The following is a 19262-nucleotide window of genomic DNA, read 5'->3' on the forward strand; positions in this document are numbered from 1 at the left end:
ATCTCCAGTACTCACTGCCTTTATTAGTTTATTCCCTTTTTTAATTGTTTACTTTCATTTCAGTAGGGTGTTAGCAAAGGAAAGACAGGTAATCTGTTACTCTTTTGACAGATTGAGATGCCACACTCAGGTTGAAAACATGCACAAAGGCCAAGTTAAGAAAGCATGGCTTGTTTTTTGAGAAGACTTTAGTTTAGGTTGATTGAAAGGTTGAAAATAAGGTTGAACATTTAGGTTGAGGCCATATCAGAGAGCGTCTGAAATCGTTTGATGAGTTTGTACTTAATTCAGAATGTCATGGGGAACCTTTGTTGGAGTTTGAGCAGAATCATGACATGAAAAGAGTTTTTAAGAAAGATTAATCTGACTGTGATGGGTTAAAGGAGAGTCAGGAAGTTGTTAGAATAATCTGAGTATGATATAGTGTGAGTCTGAACCAAGGTAGTAGTCATCAAAGTGAAAAGAAAAGCAAGGAGTCAGAAAGATGGTTGAGTTTCCTGGTACTGAAACTGATAAATTGTTTTATGATGATTAATTGCCCTATGATAATTACAGTTTAGCCATGTAACTTTTTTAAAAATTGGTTTTAGAAATTGATTTTACAGAGAAGAAGGAAGAGAGAAACATTGATAAGTTGTCCTATTCACTTATGCATTCATTGATTGTTTTTTTTTCCCCTCTTTCTCTCTCTCTCTCTCTCTCTCTCTTTCTTTTCTTTTTAGGCAGACAGGAAGGAAGGGTGAGAAGCATCAACTTGTAGTTGCTTTCACTTTTAGTTGTGTATTGATTGCTTTTCATATGTGCCTTGACTGAGCCAAGCCAGTATCCCCTAACTCAGGGGTCGGGAACCTATGGCTCACGAGCCAGATGTGGCTCCTTTGATGACTGCATCTGGCTCGCAGACAAATCTTTAATAAAAAAAATAATAACATTTAAAATATAAAACATTCTCATGTATTACAATCCATTCATTTCCTACCGCTCATGTCCATGGTTGTGGGTGGCTGGAGCCAATCACAGCTGTCCTCCGGAACAACACCAAATTTTTATTGGATAATGCGTAAGGTACACGGGTTGTTGTGAGGTCAGGAAGTAAACATCCCTCCTTTTAATCAAGTAGTCAGCTAGCTAATTGCAGAAACCCTTTTGACAAAGAAGATGGCTAAAAGAAAAAAAGATGAGGAGTATCATATTTTTCAGCAGGAATGGACAGAGGAATTTGCCTTTGTGGAGAGAGCAGGTTCTGCAGTGTGTCTAATAAGCAATGATAAAATTGCATCAATGAAACGGTCAAATATAAAGCGGCATTTCGACACACGCCATACTACATTTACATCGAAATATCCAGTGGGGACAGCAGGAAGAAAGCATATCAAGAGCTACTGTGCAGAGTGCAAGCTAGTCAGTAGCAACTCCGTGTTTGGACCCAACAAGGTGACTGGAATTTGGCTAGCTTTGCTGGTGCTTTAGCAATTGTGAGAAACGGAAAGCCATTCACAGATAGGGAGTATACCAAAACATTCATGCTTGATGTTGCCAATGAACTTTTTGATGACTTTTCGGATAAAGACAAGATAATGAAACGAATAAAAGACATGCCTCTGTCAGCAAGAACTGTTCACGATCGTACCATCATGATGGCAAATCAAATTGAGGCAACACAAGTGAAGGACATAAATGCAGCATCATTCTTTTCTCTCACTTTGGATGAGTAAACAGATGTAAGCCATTTATCCCAGTTCATCGTGACTGCAAGGTATGCTGTCGGTGACACACTAGGTGAGGAAAGTCTTGCTGTTTTGCCTATGAAAGAGACAACAAGATGGGAGGATTTATTCCAGTCTTTCACTGAGTTCGCTAAAGAAACAAATCTACTGATGGATAAACTTATTTTGGTGTGTACTGATGGTAAAGCCGAGGATTCGTAGCGCTTCTTCGTGAACATGAAGAGACCCATCCTAAGTTTTCACTGCATCCTACATCAGGAGGCGCTTTGTGCTTAGATGTGTGACGAGCAGCTTGGTGAGGTGATGTCGCTGGTCATTCGGGTGGTCAACTTTATTGTTGCCCAAACTTTAAATGATCGCCAGTTTAAAACACTGCCGGATGAAGTTGGGAATAATTATCCTGTTTTGCTTCTGTGCAGCAAGGTGCGTTGGTTGCCAAGAGGGAAGGTGCTCAGCCCTTTCCTGGCTTGTCTGAGCGAAATCCGGACTTTTCTTGAAGTGAATAACGTCGAGCATCCTGAGTTAGCTAACACTGAGTGGCTCCTGAAGTTCTACTATCTCATGGACATGACTGAACATCTGAACCAGCTCAATGTGAAAATGCAAGGCATTGGAAAGACAGTCTTATCCCTTCAACAAGCAGTGTTTGTATTTGAAAACAAGCTGGAACCCTTCATCGCTGACATTGAAACAGGTCGTTTACTACACTTTGAAAAACTGGGAGAGTTTAAAGATGCATGCACAGCAAGTGACCCTGCTCAACATCTTGATCTCCAGCAGCTAGCGGGCTTCATATCTAATTTCCTGCAGTCATTCAAAGTGTGCTTTGAAGAATTTTGTGAGTGCACTGGTTTTTTTAAGTTCATCACCCATCCACACGAGTGTGCAGTGGACAGCGCTGACCTGAGTTACATTCCCGGTGTCTCCATCAGAGATTTTGAGCTACAAGCTGCTGACCTGAAGGCCTCAGACATGTGGGTGAATAAGTTCAAGTCACTGAATGAAGATTTGGAAAGACTTGCACGACAGCAAGCAGAATTGGTGAGCAAACACAAGTGGGGAGAAATGAAAAAACTTCAACCCGCGGACCAGCTGATTGTCAGAACTTGGAACGCGCTTCCCGTCACATACCACACACTGCAGCGTGTGAGTATTGCTGTACTGACGATGTTTGGCTCTACATGTGCATGTGAGCAGTCTTTCTCACATCTAGAACGTTAAGACCAACCTACAATCATGTTTAACAGATGGAAGTCTCAACGCCTGCATGAAGCTTAACCTCACCACGTATCAATCAACCAGACTACAAAGCCATCAGCAAAACCATGCAGCACCAGAAGTCACATTAATGGTAAGAAGTACTTTATTCATCATTGGTTAGCAACAGCATAACAACGTTATTAAAAAAAATTCAGAGGCCCTGGCCGGTTGGCTCAGCAGTAGAGCGTCGGCCTAGCGTGCGGAGGACCCGGGTTTGATTCCCGGCCAGGGCACACAGGAGAAGCGCACATTTGCTTCTCCACCCCTCCGCCGCGCCTTCCTCTCTGTCTCTCTCTTCCCCTCCCGCAGCCAAGGCTCCATTGGAGCAAAGATGGCCCGGGCGCTGGGGATGGCTCTGTGGCCTCTGCCTCAGGCGCTAGAGTGGCTCTGGTCGCAACATGGCGACGCCCAGGATGGGCAGAGCATCGCCCCCTGGTGGGCAGAGCGTCGCCCCATGGTGGGTGTGCCGGGTGATCCCGGTCGGGTGCATGTGGGAGTCTGTCTGACTGTCTCTCCCTGTTTCCAGCTTCAGAAAAATGCAAAAAAAAAAAAAAAAAAAAAAAGAATTCAGAGACTTATTGTACTTTAAAAGTGTTGATCTTAACATAAAATGCATACATTTACTTGTACTTAGAGTTAAACATATTATATGGCTCTCACGGAATTACATTTTTTTTTTTTTGTATTTTTCTGATGTTGGAAACGGGGAGGCAGTCAGACAGACTCCCGCATGTGCCCAACTGGGATCCACCCGGCACGCCCACCAGGGGGCGATGCTCTGCCCCTCTGGGGCGTCGCTCTGCCCCTCTGGGGCTTCGCTCTGTTGCATCCAGAGCCATACTAGCGCCTGAGGCAGAGGCCACAGAGCCATCCTCAGCGTCCAGGCCAACTTTGCTTCAATGGAGCCTCAGCTGCAGGAGGGGAAGAGAGAGACAGAGAGGAAGGAGAGGGGGAGGGCTGGAGAAGCAGATGGGCGCCTCTCCTGTGTGCCCTGGCTGAGAATCAAACCTGGGATTCCCGCACGCCAGGCCGACGCTCTACCACTGAGCCAACCGGCCAGGGCCCTCACGGAATTACATTTTAAAATACGTGGCGTACATGGCTCTCTCAGCCAAAATGGTTCCCGACCCCAACCCTAACTCAAGCCAGAGATCCTTGACCCTTGGGCTCAAGCTGGCAAGCTTTGGGATCCTGTGGAAGATTCTCCTGTGCAAGCCAGAGACCCTGTGCTGATGAGCCCATGCTCTGAGTCAAAGATCTCAGGGTTGCAAACCAGCGACCTCTGTGTTTCCGGTTAACACTTTACCCAGTGCACAACCACTGCTCAGACCATTGGTTGATTCTTATCTGTGCCCTGACCAGGGATTGAACTCACAACATTGGCATATCTGGCAATGCTCTAAGCAACTGTGCTTCCCAGCCAGGGCTAGTCATGGGATTTCTACTTCGATGGATTGGTTGATTATATGGGGACTGTACTGAAATCATCGTCTATCAGTGATGTGTTGTAAATACTCTTTCTGGAATTTTTGCTTTTATGAGATAGATGAAACAGAAAGCAGACATCTCAGCTTTGTTGGATGGGGGGGATATTTGGTCAACTCTGGCGCTTTCCAGCTCTAGATTTTGGCAAGAAGTCAGGGAATATGTTATGAATAATGCAGGGTACAAGTGTTTCACTATTTAACTCCCTTTGTTCTCACATTAAGTGACACAATTTAAAAAAGCATCTTTTTAAAACTCTGTGGCCTGACCTGTGGTCGTGCAGTGGTTAAAGCATCCACCTGAAACGCTGAGGTCGCAGGTTCAAAACCCTGCAGTTGCCTAGTCAAGGCACATATGGAAAGCAACTATGAACTGATGCTTCCTGCTCCCCCCACACACCCTGTCTCCTCTCTCTAAAATGATTTTTTTAAACCACCTTGAGGTCTATGTTTAGCTTAAGATTTATTATTTTATTAAATACCTATTTTTGGCCCTGGCTGGTTGGCTCAGTGGTAGAGCGTCGGCCTGGTGTGCAGAAGTCCTGGGTTCGATTCCCGGCCAGGGCACACAGGAGAGGTGCCCATCTGCTTCTCTACCCCTCCCCCTCTCCTTCCTCTCTGTCTCTCTCTTCCCCTCCCACAGCCGAGGCTCCATTGGAGCAGAAGATGGCCTGGGCACTGGGGATGGCTCCTTGGCCTCTGCCCCAGGCGCTAGAGTGGCTCTGGTTGCAACAGAGCGACGCCCCCTGGTGGGCGTGCCGGGTGGATCCCAGTCGGGCGCATGTGGGAGTCTATCTGACTGCTTCCCCGTTTCCAGCTTCAGAAAAATACAAAAAAAACCCCAAAAAACCTATTTTTGATTTGGAACTGATTCTGATTTCTTTCTGACATACTTGTGACATTAACCAACCTTTTTTTTAGTGCTTGGTTTTTTCATCTGAAAGTTAGAAATGATTGCCTTTTGCCTCTGAGAAAAAATTATCTGATGAGTATTTTTCTAAGATGTTAAACTTTTTGTGCATTAAATACTAATTTTATGATGACCAAATTAAGCTAAAGTTAACTGAGTAAGCCAGGAAAATGCAATTTAGGAAAGGTGACACGTGTATACATAATAAAAAACATGTATTGGAGAAATATACCATATTTTTCAGGGTTTTTAGATTAAACTGCATCATTTAGTAAAAATGTTTTTCAGCCTATGTGTTTTTTTCCCTTAGGTTTACTTATGAATTTATCTTATTTATTTATTTCTGCATTTTTTAAAAATCACTCTTTTAAAAAAAATTTCCATTGATTTGAGGGGTAAGAGAGATAGAGAAGCCTCAACTTGTTGTTTCACTTAGTTGTTCCATTTAATTGTGTACTCATTGATGGCTTCTTGTGTGTGCCCTGGCTGGGGATTAGACCAGGGTTTGGACCAGTGACCTCTGGTCCACAGGGTCGACACTTTATCCATTGAATCACCGGCCAGGGCACTTCTGAATTTTAAATGATCTATAAGTTGACATGCTCTGTTTTCCTAAGTAACTACAACTTCCTGAGGGGAGAGGCCTTTTTTTTTTATTTCCCCTTTCTCCTTTTCTCTCTTTCTTAATTTATTTTGATATAATTTCAAACTTGCGGGAAAAGTTTTAAGAAGTTAAATAACTCCCATATTCCCTTTACTTAGATTCACTTGTTATTTATATCTTGCCTAATTATCATTCCTCTCCCCATATACATATTTGCACCTGCGCGTGCACACGCACATGCACTCGCACTCACACTAACATATGCATACACATATTTTCTGAGCCAATTTAGAATAAGTTGCATTGTGCCCTTTATGACTTTTAGTTCTTCGGTGTCTGTTTCCTAAGAGCAAAGATATTTCATTACTTAACTGCAGTACTGTAGTCAAAATCAGGAAGTGTAGCCCAACCAGGCAGTAGTGCAGTGGATAGAGCATCAGACTGGGATGCAGAGAACCCAGGTTCAAAACCCCAGGGTCGCCGCTTAAGCATAGGCTCATCCAGCTTGAGCATGGGGTCACCATCTTGAGTGCAGGGTTGCTAGCTTGAGTATGGGATCAGAGACATGATCCCATGGTCGCTGCCTTGAGTCCAAAGGTCGCTGCCTTGAGCAAAGGGGCACTTGCTCTGCTGTAGCCCTGGTCAGAGCACATACGAGAAAGCAATCAGTGAACAACTAAGGTGCTGCAACGAAGAATTGATGCTTCTCATTTCTCTCCTTCCTGTCTGTCTGTCCCTATCTGTCCTTCTCTCTGTCTCTTTCTCTGTCACACATACACACACACAAAAAAATCAGTAAGTGTAATATCGATATAATATACTGCTCACAAAAATTAGGGGATATTTTATCTTTTCATAGTCATTTTGAAATATCCCCTAATTTTTGTGAGTAGTTTGCTATGATCTAATCCACAATCCATACTCAACTTTTGCACTTAGTCCCAATATTGTCCTCTGTATACTTACATATTTTTTCTGGTTCATGATCAACCATTGCATTTAGTTGTCGTGTCTTCTAGGTGTCCTTTTAATCAGGAACATACTCTCAGCCTGCCTTTATGTTCTTGACTTTCACAGTTTTTAATACTATAGGCCAATTATTTTGTAAAATGTTTCTATGATTTGATGCAAGTAATGTGGTTTTGGCAGGAATACCACATAAGGTCTTTTCAGTATATCATTATAGGAAGGCATAAGATGGTGGTTTCCCCAGTATTGGTGATTTTAACTTTGATCTCTTGGTTAAGGCAGTGTCCTCACATTACTTTGTGGGGAGATATTTTGAGAATATGTAAATAGTCTCATCAAATTTTCATCCACTATTTTTAGCGTCTATTGATGATTCTTGCATGGATTAGTTTTTGCAAATGGTGATCATCTGTCATTTCATCTACATTACTTTGCTGGCATTTAATGTAAGGAAGAGCTTTCATCTTCATATTTTTATCGGTTTGAAATCATGGGTTCTTATTTTATTCAATGGATTATAGTTTGTTTATATCATAATTTATTTTGATGCTTAAATTTTTCCAGATTAAGCTCCTGGGAGCCCCTTCAGGCCTGGCTTCTACCTATATCCTTGTGACATGTCCCCATCTTTAGTGAGCACTTTCTGGCACAAGAAGATGCTCTTGGGTTTTTTTCCTATCCCAGCTCCAGAATCATTACTCCATGATCTGTTACTTTTTGGGTAGAATATATATATTTAGAAACCAAAAACTGGGCACTAGCTATGCTAATTGCTATTAGGGTGTCATTGCTATGAGGCTCTTTCGGTGGACATACTTACAAACACACATATACATATATTTATATTTCTACCCTTCCCTTTACCTCTGTTTGAAACCTTGAGTTCATACTTATGATTCAAGATTCAATTCAAATGGCTACTATGCTACAGGCTGCAGTTGTCTGTACCCCCCTGCCCCAAGTATGAGCTGCCCTTGGGGCTGGATTTCCTGCCAGTGCAATTGGCTATCTTGTAGAGGAGTAGGGCAAAAGTAAAGGAAAACATTAAGTCATCTGCCTCCCTAATGAAGCTTTCAGTACACTTCCTCCTACTCACAAGAGTGAAGTGGTAGCATGCATGCTTTATATCAACTGCTTCCAAAGATAATTACCTACTTATTAGGTAGTATGGCAAGAAAGGTCCCAAGTGTGGAGCAGAATGAGCAAGATGACCGTCTCTGGAAGCAGTCATGGAAGCCTCGTTTCTACAGATACAGTCACCATATTAGTTTCCTGGGCTGCTATAACAAATCACTGCACTCTGGGTGGCTTAAAAAAACCCCAGAAATTCATGCTCTCACAGTTTTTGAAATGAACTTGAAAAGCAGGATATAAGCTAAGGAATTTTACAACTACAGTATTTTTTGTTTTTGTTTTTTAGTTGCTCAGTGGTTTCAGATCATAGTTTGTGATGTACTGTGTAATAAGTAATGATAAAATCCATTATTAGAACGTCTTATTTATAGGAATGTTAGGAGTTTGTTTGTAGAACATTGAACTAAATTTTTTTTTTATTCTAGGTAGAAGTTCTTGTTTGGGGTTTGGTAGATTAAGTATATCCAATGTTATGGAAATCTGTGTGAATAAAGGAGTGAATATGGTTTATCATTCTATATAAGGAATTCCTTTACTAGTGGATACATTTAAGTGCTTAATAAATAAAACATTGAATTAACAAAATTGCCTTTGATTTGATTTGTAGCTCTTAGGTATCATGTCCTCTATCAACTGTTAAACTAGTTCTTAATTGTTTTTATGAATCCTTATTTGATCTTTAGTCCTCATAGTTCTTGTACACGATGATGAAAAGGATATGTTAGTTACATCCTGGATTGTCAAAAACAGAAATATAAAGGAGGAGGTATAAGGGAGTGAATCACCTCCATTAGAGTTTCTACCTCCTCTGGGTAAGGAAGGTTTCACTATTGCTGGCCCACGAACAATACATTTATTTATTAGGGAAGTACAGTTCCATGTAGAAACTTTACAAAACTTAGTTCCAGGTGTCAGCTCATTCCCAGAAGACCAGGCCATACAAGTTCCCTCATGGCCAGTTTACTGTGCTTACTACTGCAAAACCTTTGTGTATAATGTAGATGCCTCCTTCCTAGACCCTTTCAACATTTAAAGGATCATAGCTTCCTTTAAATTTGTTTTATGTATAGGCCTACAAAAGGAAGAAACTTTGTTCTTGAGAGAACTTGTTAGTCAAGATACTTGTATGTTTACCATATCCCCTACAGTTAGGATTGATGTCCTTTGAAGTCATAATGTATATCAAGAAGACAATCTTGATTTTTTTATTTAACTTATCTACTTTATAGATTAATGACAGAGCTATAAAATGATGTTTATTTAAAAATAGGCATGCACTGGAAGAGGATCCTCAAAAAACCCCGACTTATGCATAGAACATAAATAAAAGTAACAGACCAAAGATGAAAATTTTTTAATTTGGGAGAGATTTAATTTAGGTTCTCACACTCACATTATGTATCAAACTAAGCTACCTATGTAAAATGTATTTACATAGAAGAATAAACTAAAAATTTACATATTTGATTGCTGGATGAAGAAGAATTTACTGAACTAGTGTAAGAATTCAAAAGAAAAAGAATGTATACCTCTGATAACTTTAAAAAATAAAACATTTAGTAGCATCTTAAAAAAAGACTTCAACAAATTAAAAGATAAAACCTGTTGTGTATATGGAAAATGTTGCCATAAACACAACAGGGTTAATATCTTGAGTCTGTAAAGAGCCCATGTAAATTCAGTTGGTTTATTAAATTCCCAGTTTACATTTGGCCAGTTTACAAATGATGCCATTTAGTTCACAGCAGGTCCTGTGTGGTAGGTTGAGAGAGAAGCATCCCTGGTGCCTTACAGATGAGTAGTTAATGGCCCTTCATCACCCAAACTCTCACTGCATCTTACATTGTGTTGTGTCCTTTTCTCCCCTTTTCCTTTTCTGCTCTGACTGCCTCTCTCCCTTTTGATGGGTCCTCTTCCTCTTTTTGTGCCTTACTAAATTTAACAGAGGTTTCTTTTTTTTTCCTTACTGTTTCTTTTGTCTGATTTAGGTTTCCTTCCTCTTGCTTGTATTTTGCAAGAGCTTTATCTTGCACAGTGGGGGGCACTCCTTGAACCTGGAAGTCTTCACAGTCCCCCCTTCTCCGGGCATGTTTTTCTTGAGAATTATTTATTGAATTAGAACAGGATAGGAGGTGTTTAAAAAAAACTTTTTTGTGTGTGTGATGTTTGTGTGTGTGTGTGATACAGCTACAGAAATATAAATGTATGTAAAGAATTAACGTTTATTTAAAAATAAATAGCTCTGAGAAGCATGGAACTGTGGTAATGAATGAGGAGTAATTGGGGTGTTAATTAGGGGATCCTGATGCTTCCTAATTTTTTTAAAAAAATATTTGATTTTGCCCTGGCCGGTTGGCTCAGCGGTAGAGCGTCGGCCTAGCGAGCGGAGGACCCGGGTTCGATTCCCGGCCAGGGCACACAGGAGAAGCGCCCATTTGCTTCTCCACCCCTCCGCCGCGCTTTCCTCTCTGTCTCTCTCTTCCCCTCCCGCAGCCAAGGCTCCATTGGAGCAGAGATGGCCCGGGCGCTGGGGATGGCTCTGTGGCCTCTGCCTCAGGCGCTAGAGTGGCTCTGGTCGCAATATGGCGACGCCCAGGATGGGCAGAGCATCGCCCCCTGGTGGGCAGAGCGTCGCCCCTGGTGGGCGTGCCGGGTGGATCCCGGTCGGGCGCATGCGGGAGTCTGTCTGACTGTCTCTCCCCGTTTCCAGCTTCAGAAAAATGAAAAAAAAAAAAAAAAATTTGATTTTGAGAGAGAGGGAAAGAGAGAAAACATTGATTTATTGTTCCATTTATTGGTTGATTCTCGTATATGCCCTGATCAGGGATTGAACCCACAACCTTGTGGTATTGGGACCATCTCAAACCAGCTGAACTGTCTGTCCAGGGCTGCTGCCTAATTTCTTTATGGTTTTAGGGAGTACTTGTTCTAAGTTGTTTGGCCTTTAATTAAGTTGTGGTTATACAAAACTCCATTACTTTTGTCTTACAAGTGTTCCCAGTAATTATAACACAACTTGAGTAGCCATAAGAAATACCTGTGGGAACTTGTTAAAAATGTCCCACTCCCTGGAAATGAGTATTTAGTAGATATTGGCAGCATTTTAAAACTGATTTTAAAAGAAGCACTACAGGTAATTTTAATGCAAATCATCAACAGAAAAACATTTAGAAAAAACAATTGCTGGACAGCATCATGTCCAAACTCTTTGGTATGGCTTACAGTTTTGCCCCCACCTTCTTTCTAGCCCCATTTTCCATAGGTCTATACCACACATCCCTGCAGAGGCACCTACATTTCATAGGCTTTTGGTGATTTACAACACCATGGATCCAAGCACATATGGGTTGAACCCACACACTGCAGCAGAAGGCGATGGTAAATCACTGCTGCATTTTTTCCCTCAATCCTCTTGGAAATCCCTATTATGAGACAACTCACTCTTTCATAGGATTGCCAGGAGTCAGAGCCCACTCAGCGACATGTAATAATATACTACTCAAAAAATTAGGGGATATTTTATCGCTTCATATTCATTTTTGAAATATCCCCTAATTTTTGTGAGCAGTGTATGTAAAGCCAGTAGTCAGGGCTAGGGCCATTATCACAGCAGCCTGGCCCATGCAGGTTCACATTGGATTCGGACAGTCGGTAAAGAAACAACGGAGCCAAAAGCTGATGGGCCATAGTCTTTAATTCTAGCTTGCACTTGGCGGGCAAGCAAAAACACACAGTGGGCTCCAAAACCCACTCACATTCAGTGCTCACAAAGCTACTGACTTATCTGAGTTTCCTAGAATCAAAGGTTTCTAGCTCACCAGACTTATTCACCTCTGTTCCCCATCTCCTTCTTTCTCCAGCGTCAAACTGCACAAATTGGCCTCTCACTCAATACTCCGCCATCTTGGCTGCTTCTCCTGGCCACATGGCCTCTTTCTGCTCTCTGCTCTGCTCCCTCTGCTCTCTCATGCTAATCATCCCAGGAACCAAGAGCAAGCTCTCGTTCTGCCCCCATTTTATAGTGTAGAAATCCAAACCTTTAATCCAATATACAAAACAGGGAAGTCTCTACTACAAAGTCACTTCTCTGAGGCATGATTGGATTGTACTGCCCCACATCAAAAAGGGTGGGAAGGCTTAATCCCAAAACCAAGCCCCAGGCTACAATGATCCTGCCTGCCCCCAACACACAATATCACCTGGGCAACGGCCTCCTCGTGGGCAGCGCCATCCCTAACAAAGTGAGCATAATACATTTTATCTGCCCAACAGTGTACCACCACACAACCTGTGCCTCTAACAGTTAAGCAACTTAGAGTTCTCAATTTACAGTTCTCAACATGTCTTACTTTCTCACACCTAATTTATACCCTTACACATGCTGGTCCCTCAGCTGAAGAAAACACCCTTCCTCTTCTCTGTTTTGCATAGTCATTCCTCAGATTTTGCCTGAAGCATCACACCTTTCCTTTTTCCTTCTAAACTGAGTTAAACTACTCTCATGTAGCACAGTGGTTCATCATTGTTACTGTATTTCCCCATGTATAAGACACACCCCTTTTCGAAAAATTTGAGTCTAAAAACTGGATTTGTCTTATACAGTGTTACAGTTTTTTTACTTGCATTTCCCGCTTTTTCATGTGGGTGAGAAGTTGTATGTATTTTATGATGAATAAAACTTGAGTTCAATAACTTTATGTAATACTTTTTTTTTTTCAAATTTCGGGCCCCAAAATTAAGGTGCATCTTATACGTGGGAGCGTCTTATACATGGGGAAATAACAGTAATTTCCTTGTCTGTCTCCTACTTGATAATACATTCTGTCAGTACAAAGGCTGTCATGTTTATCTTTGTTCTTCCAGTATCTGGCACGAACTGGATGTATAGTAAATGTTACAATCAAAGTTTCTCTTGCCTCTTGGGAATATTGAGCATGCTAGACTTAGAGAAATGCTGCCTTGGCAGCTCTGCACTCCTGTATTTTGAGAGTTTTCACATAGTTTTAAGTATGGAGAACTTATTTTTACAAAAAGTTATTTTTGAATTATTAAAGGGACAGAAAGTAATAAATAAGGTACCCTAGCTATACATCAGGTATTTTTCTTGCCACTCTTTAAGTTAGTGGCTTGTGGAAGTTTATTTCCTTTCAGGACTTCAGTTTCCCTATCTAGAATTATCTCTACCTATATAATAGATACAGAAGCCTTCTAATGGTCTTTCTCTTCTCTGATAACTCTTATCCTGGCATCATGTCCTTTGAATAAAATACTGTTTTTCTCCCCTACTCATTTCAGAATCTAGTTATCTAGTTACCTTCTGTGAGCTGGGGGGGTGGGGGGTGGAGGCGTGGAAAGGCTTGGCTTTTAAGGTTCTATATGACCAGTCCCACCTTAGTCTTTACTTTTAAATGTTACTCTTGTTTATTTGAGTCGGTCTTACAACAGTTTCACAAACCCAGACTTTCTCCTTTGCTCTTTCTAATTTGCCCTACCTGGAATGTATTTATTCAAAATTTTAAACCCTAATCTAAGCCCAGCCTTCTTGATAAATATCTATTCCATCTCACAGTGAGGAAATTGAATAGTAAACAAAAATATCTCCCAAGAGGAAGGTTAATAGGGGAAATATGCTTGAATAATTAACTTAATGGAAAATTTGTCAGAATAATATTGTTACATACTAAGGCATACTATGTATTTGGTTTGAATAAGAAAGTCACAAAACACAGGCGTTGATGTGGAGTCTGTGATAACTTAAAATACTCATTTATTTTGAACTATTTTGTGTTTGCTCTATAAAATTATATTCCTATTGTTTCATTTTCTCCCCAGTATAACATCTTCCTTATGGGCAATTACAGTGTGTGCTCACAAGGGAAGTGAGGCATAAATATAATCTCAAAGCAGAATTCTTCATAGAATATTTTAGCTTCTGGGTCATTCCAATGTGTTTAGTTTTGAAAACTAGGGAAGAAGAGGTAGTTGACTATTCCAGTTCTGTTGCTTGTTGGCCCTCATTATGAACACTGGACATTATTGCTCCTAGATGTTCTCAAACTGCAACCATTATTTGAGTAAGTCACCTGATCAAATAAGATTTTTCTTTGCACTAACATTTTATGTTTTTCATAGGTACATAACTTAATGAAGAATGATACCAATTAGGATTGATCTCTGGATAATTCAGTAATAAAATGAAAATATTAGAAATAGTATTAACACAAGTGAATTATAAAAACCAAATCTCTTCAAGAGCCACATTTATGAATTGGAAAATTAGTGGATCCATTTTCATTTATCAAAGTAGAATTCCCTGATTTATACATGCTTATAGTAGTGAAGTTAAGAAGTTAGGACGATCAGTTTCTATTAGAGATAATGATATGCTGTTATCATTTGTAGTTATTAAGCTTGAGAAAATTACTTTCTTTCAGTGATTAAATGAGATATGGTCTAATTTTCAATGTTGTTAGAACTAAGTTCAGTTTGATTTTTTAACATCATTTATTTGACCCTGTCTGCAGATTTTTTTTTTTTTGTATTTTTCCGAAGCTGGAAATGGGGAGGCAGGCAGACAGACTCCCGCATGCGCCCAACAGGGATCCACCCGGCATCCCCACCAGGGGGCGATGCTCTGCTCATCTGGGGCGTCGCTCTGTTGCAACCAGAGCCATTCTAGCGCCTGAGGCAGAGGCCACAGAGCCATCCTCAGCACCCGGGCCAACTTTGCTCCAATGGAGCCTTGGTTGCGGGAGGGGAAGAGAGAGAGAGAGAGAGAGGAAGGAGAGGGGGAGAGGTGGAGAAGCAGACGGGCGCTTCTCCTGTGTGCCCTGGCCGGGAATCGAACCCAGGACTCCTGCACGCCAGGCCGAGGCTCTACCACTGAGCCAACCGGCCAGGGCCCAGATTTTTATATAATAAAGTTTAGATTTTAACTTCATGACATCTCATCAGCTAATTAGATTCTTAACATATCTTATAACCACATTTAAGGATCACAGAGGTAATTTTAATGATTGCTGTTTTTGAAGATGTAAGATACGTACAAATTCTTATCTGAGATTAAGAATATCTTTAGTTTCTGAGGAATTGTTTAAATCAGTGGTCCCCAACTCCCAGGCCGCAAACCGGTACCGGTCCGTGGGCCATTTGGTACCGGTCCGCAGAGAAAGAATAAATAACTTACATTATTTCTGTTTTATTTATATTTAAGTCTGAACAATGTTTTATTTTTTAAAAATGACCAGATTCCCTCTGTAACATCCGTCTAAGACTCACTCTTGATGCTTGTCTCAGACACGTGATACATTTATCCATCCCACCCTAAAGGCCGGTCTGTAAAAATATTTTCTGACATTAAACCGGTTTGTGGTCCAAAAAAGATTGGGAACCACTGGTTTAAATCACCTGACAGGTTGTATTCCAATTGTTGCCTATATCCACTGGAACAAAATCAGTTTCAGAAATGTGAGTCAAGCCTGATCAGGTGGTGGCACAGTGGATAGAGCTTTGGACTGGGATGCAGAGGACCCAGGTTTGAGACCCCGAGGTCGCCAGTTTGAGCACGGGCTCATCTGGCTTGAGCAAAAAAAAAAAAAAAAAAAAAGCTCACCAGCTTGGACTCAAAGTCGCTGGCTCGAGCAAGGGGTTACTCAGTCTGCTGAAGGCCCGCAGTCAAGGCACATATGAGAAAGCAATCAATGAACTAAGGTGTCGTAATGAAAAACTGATGATTGATGCTTCTCATCTCTCTCCGTTCCTTTCTGTCTGTCCGTATCTACCTATCCTTCTCTCTCTGACTCTCTGTCTGTCCCTGTAAAAAAAAAAAAAAAAAAAAAAAAAGGGTGAGTCAAGAATGTACAATGATTATACCCATTGTGTCCGTGGGATAGTTAATAGGTATTTCCAAATTGAAGGAAAAGTTTTGTGGTTATATAAATTTAGAATATGTAGACTATTCTCTTTGTTTTAAGCAAAGCTGAGTATAGTGAAGATTTCTCAGAGCTTTTAATACTGAAATATTTTTTAAAGTCATTAATCTTTAAGGACATTAAGTATCTGGTCAGTCATTGACCTTATTTTATTTTGTATAATCTCTTCCTCCCTTCACAAAATAATATGCAAGTTTCATGTCAGATACCACATTATTTTATTAATGGGAAGAAGGAAAATATCTTCTCATTCAAGTAACTTAAAAATTTATTATATATAGGAAAGTTTTTTTATGAATTTAATCTAATGAATTTACTTCTAGTTTTCTACTTCAATTCTAATTTCTTGGATTTTGTGGGAACTAATGGGAAAGTAAGGTCAAAGGACAGATGGGGCAGATAGGGTAGAAGCAGAGAGTAGGATAGGTGGAACTAATTCAACAGATTAAACTAGAATAAAATTTTTGTTTTGTCTTTTATCTGAAAAGCTTGTTGGACTAAGCTTTTGCAAGATACATACTTGTATTTAAATAGATTTTTACAAATAAGATAACTTGCTGCATCAAGTCCTGGAATTGTTTCACAAAGGTGTTTAGGGTGTTAGAATCTGTTAGTGGAGAGAACTGTTCTGCTGACATATCCTCTAGTTAATGAAAGTGATCTGCAATTTTTTAATTATTGCTACTTGCGATTCTGGTCATAACTTGTATAGTTCATTCTGTCAGTTTTCTAAAAATTTGAGACTTGGGCGCTCCCTTCTACTCACTTGTCAACCCTGTCTCCAATAATGACTTCTAATTTCCTTTTATAATATAATCTCTAGTTTCAAAAGTTTGACTCCAGGGAGTATGATATATACACTGCTCACAAACATTAGGGGATATTTTATAGCTTCATATTTATTTTGAGATATCTCCTAATTTTTATGAGCAGTATATATCAGAAAATATACTGCATAATTTTCCAAGTTTAACCTGTAACTATTCTACACAAATGTCTTTCAGATGGAACAGCTATCAGATGAAGAAATAGACCATGGTGCTGAAGAAGACAGTGACAAAGAAGATCAAGACCTGGACAAAATGTTTGGAGCCTGGCTGGGGGAGCTAGACAAACTCACTCAGGTTAGAGATAGTGCTTGAAAAACTGGTTGAGGATTTAAAGTCATCTCCTTGTGCTATAAGTTTACAGTATAGCCATAAGGATATGGATAGAGATTACATTTTTTAAAACTGCTTTAAAGTGAAAATGTCCAATACATTAACAAGTAAATGAATATTACTAGAAGATAATATCTTCTCTGGTTATTTGAAGGAGTTTTAAAAAAATACTTATGACAGAGGTTCTGTTCATCTACAAGGATTACTTAAAATGTTTCATTGGTTGAGATTGCTAGCTAAAAAGTTTTAAAGCCTAAAATTTCAAAGTCTAAATTTAGGAATTTGAATACATTTTACCACATAAGTACTATCTTCACAGGCAGATATTTTCTGTTACATGACTCTAGAATACTGACACAGTTTCTTTCCCAGCTGCATGTTAAAACAGTAGCAAAGCCTTTTCATTTGGTTTTATTGTATCTTGGGTTTGTTTTAAATAATGACTTTATCTTGTAAACCAAGACACTTTTCAGATAAAAGGATACACTGTTGCTGCCCCAGTTGATACATTATATTCACTTTTTAAAGATGATTATTTTATTAAAAACAACTTTAACTTTATAGCAATGAGAACATTAGAACAAAAATTATTTTCATTCTAATTTTAATATCTCTAGGAAGAACTTTTGTGTAAAATTGCTTACGTATGAGATTCTTTAACTAGTAAACAAGTAGGTGGTAAGGTGGAAACTTAAAGTACTAGTTTGTTTCCCTCTTTCTATAACAGTCTACTGAAGCTGATAAAACTCTTCCTGTAATTTTAACATCATTTTGAAAAGCAGACATGTTTGTGACCATGATCAGTTAATGCCGAATTTGAGGAGAATGCTTTTTTTTTTTTTTAATCAGAGAGGTCATGGGGGTACAGAGAGAGAGAGAGTGAGTTCAAGATTTAGATCAATTTGTGTTTCATTTATTTATGCATTCATCGGTTGATTGTTGTATGTGCCCTGACCGGGGATTGAATCTGCAACCTTGGCGTATCAGGATGATGCTCTAACCAACTGAGCTACCCAATCAAGGCATTGAGGAGAATGTTTTCAATTCTACTAGGATCCCATAAGAATCATTCTCTTCACCTCCAATGAGGAGAAATAACATTACTTGTTGAAAGAAACTCTTTTCTTTATATGTATAGTTGTGAAACCATTTCAGTTTAATAATTTTCTTTTTTGTAAATGTGATATTGGCATAGAGATGGTGACTAGGCTATGCAGTTCTCTGTTGAGGAGAAAAAGGACAGAGGAAGCAAGATAGAGGAAATAGAGAATGATAATGTGTAAAGGAAAGTATGTGAGGGCCAGCTGGCATGTCCGGGCTTTCCTTGACCATATGGTTTTATTGTTCGTATTTGGAAAGAGGACCAAAAAGAGAAAAGACAGGTAGAAATCACTCCAGCCATACTAGGAGTGGAATAGTACTCCATGCTACTCTACTGCAGATGGCATTTCTACAGGTTTAGTACCTTTCATTCTTCTTTATATTTCGGTCCCCTGACTTCTAACTATGAAGAGCTGCTCACCAAAAAACTTAGCATCTAAACTAATGTTGTGACTTTTTATTATACAAAACTGTTGTGTAACGTGACTTCTAATGTGTTGCTTATTAACACTTTCGAGGATATTCCATTATTGATTAAAGTTGTAGCCATATGTTAAGATCTTGAGACTCTCTTAATTTTGAGTCCAGAATTGCGCCTTATCTTCCGGGTACCTCATGCCAAGAATGACACTATGCTGGACCGAAAGCAAATTACTTTGAAGAAAGGGATAACAGAATTATCTGTGTCATTTCATCCTATTTATTTTACCATGCCCACATTCATATACCTAGTTAGTTTTATAGTGAATTTATGTAAAATGAACTTAGTCACTGCTTGATGTATTTGGAAAGATATTTTCTCTGAACTATGACAGTCTCAAGTGCTTTAAATAAGATTGTTACCTAAAAATTTAAAAAAACTGTAACAAAATAATATGAAAACCACTTACTTTTTCCTTGAGGCTATTAGCTAGAAAAGTTTTAGTTTTTTTTACCTATTCTATAACAAATCACTTAATCATAAAACAAACTTTATCTTTTT

General features: G+C 39.7%; 1 protein-coding gene across 1 annotated transcript in view; it reads left to right on the forward strand.

The window, feature by feature from the left end:
* Window positions 1-19262, forward strand: part of RAPH1 (Ras association (RalGDS/AF-6) and pleckstrin homology domains 1) — a 97682-nt gene that overhangs the window by 21926 nt on the left and 56494 nt on the right. Inside the window, 1 exon segment of the mRNA XM_066278806.1 lies at window positions 17024-17143. Within this exon segment, the coding sequence (XP_066134903.1) occupies window positions 17024-17143 (120 nt within the window).

Source organism: Saccopteryx bilineata, chromosome 5 (assembly GCF_036850765.1).
Source record: "Saccopteryx bilineata isolate mSacBil1 chromosome 5, mSacBil1_pri_phased_curated, whole genome shotgun sequence".
Classification (NCBI taxonomy): domain Eukaryota; kingdom Metazoa; phylum Chordata; class Mammalia; order Chiroptera; family Emballonuridae; genus Saccopteryx; species Saccopteryx bilineata.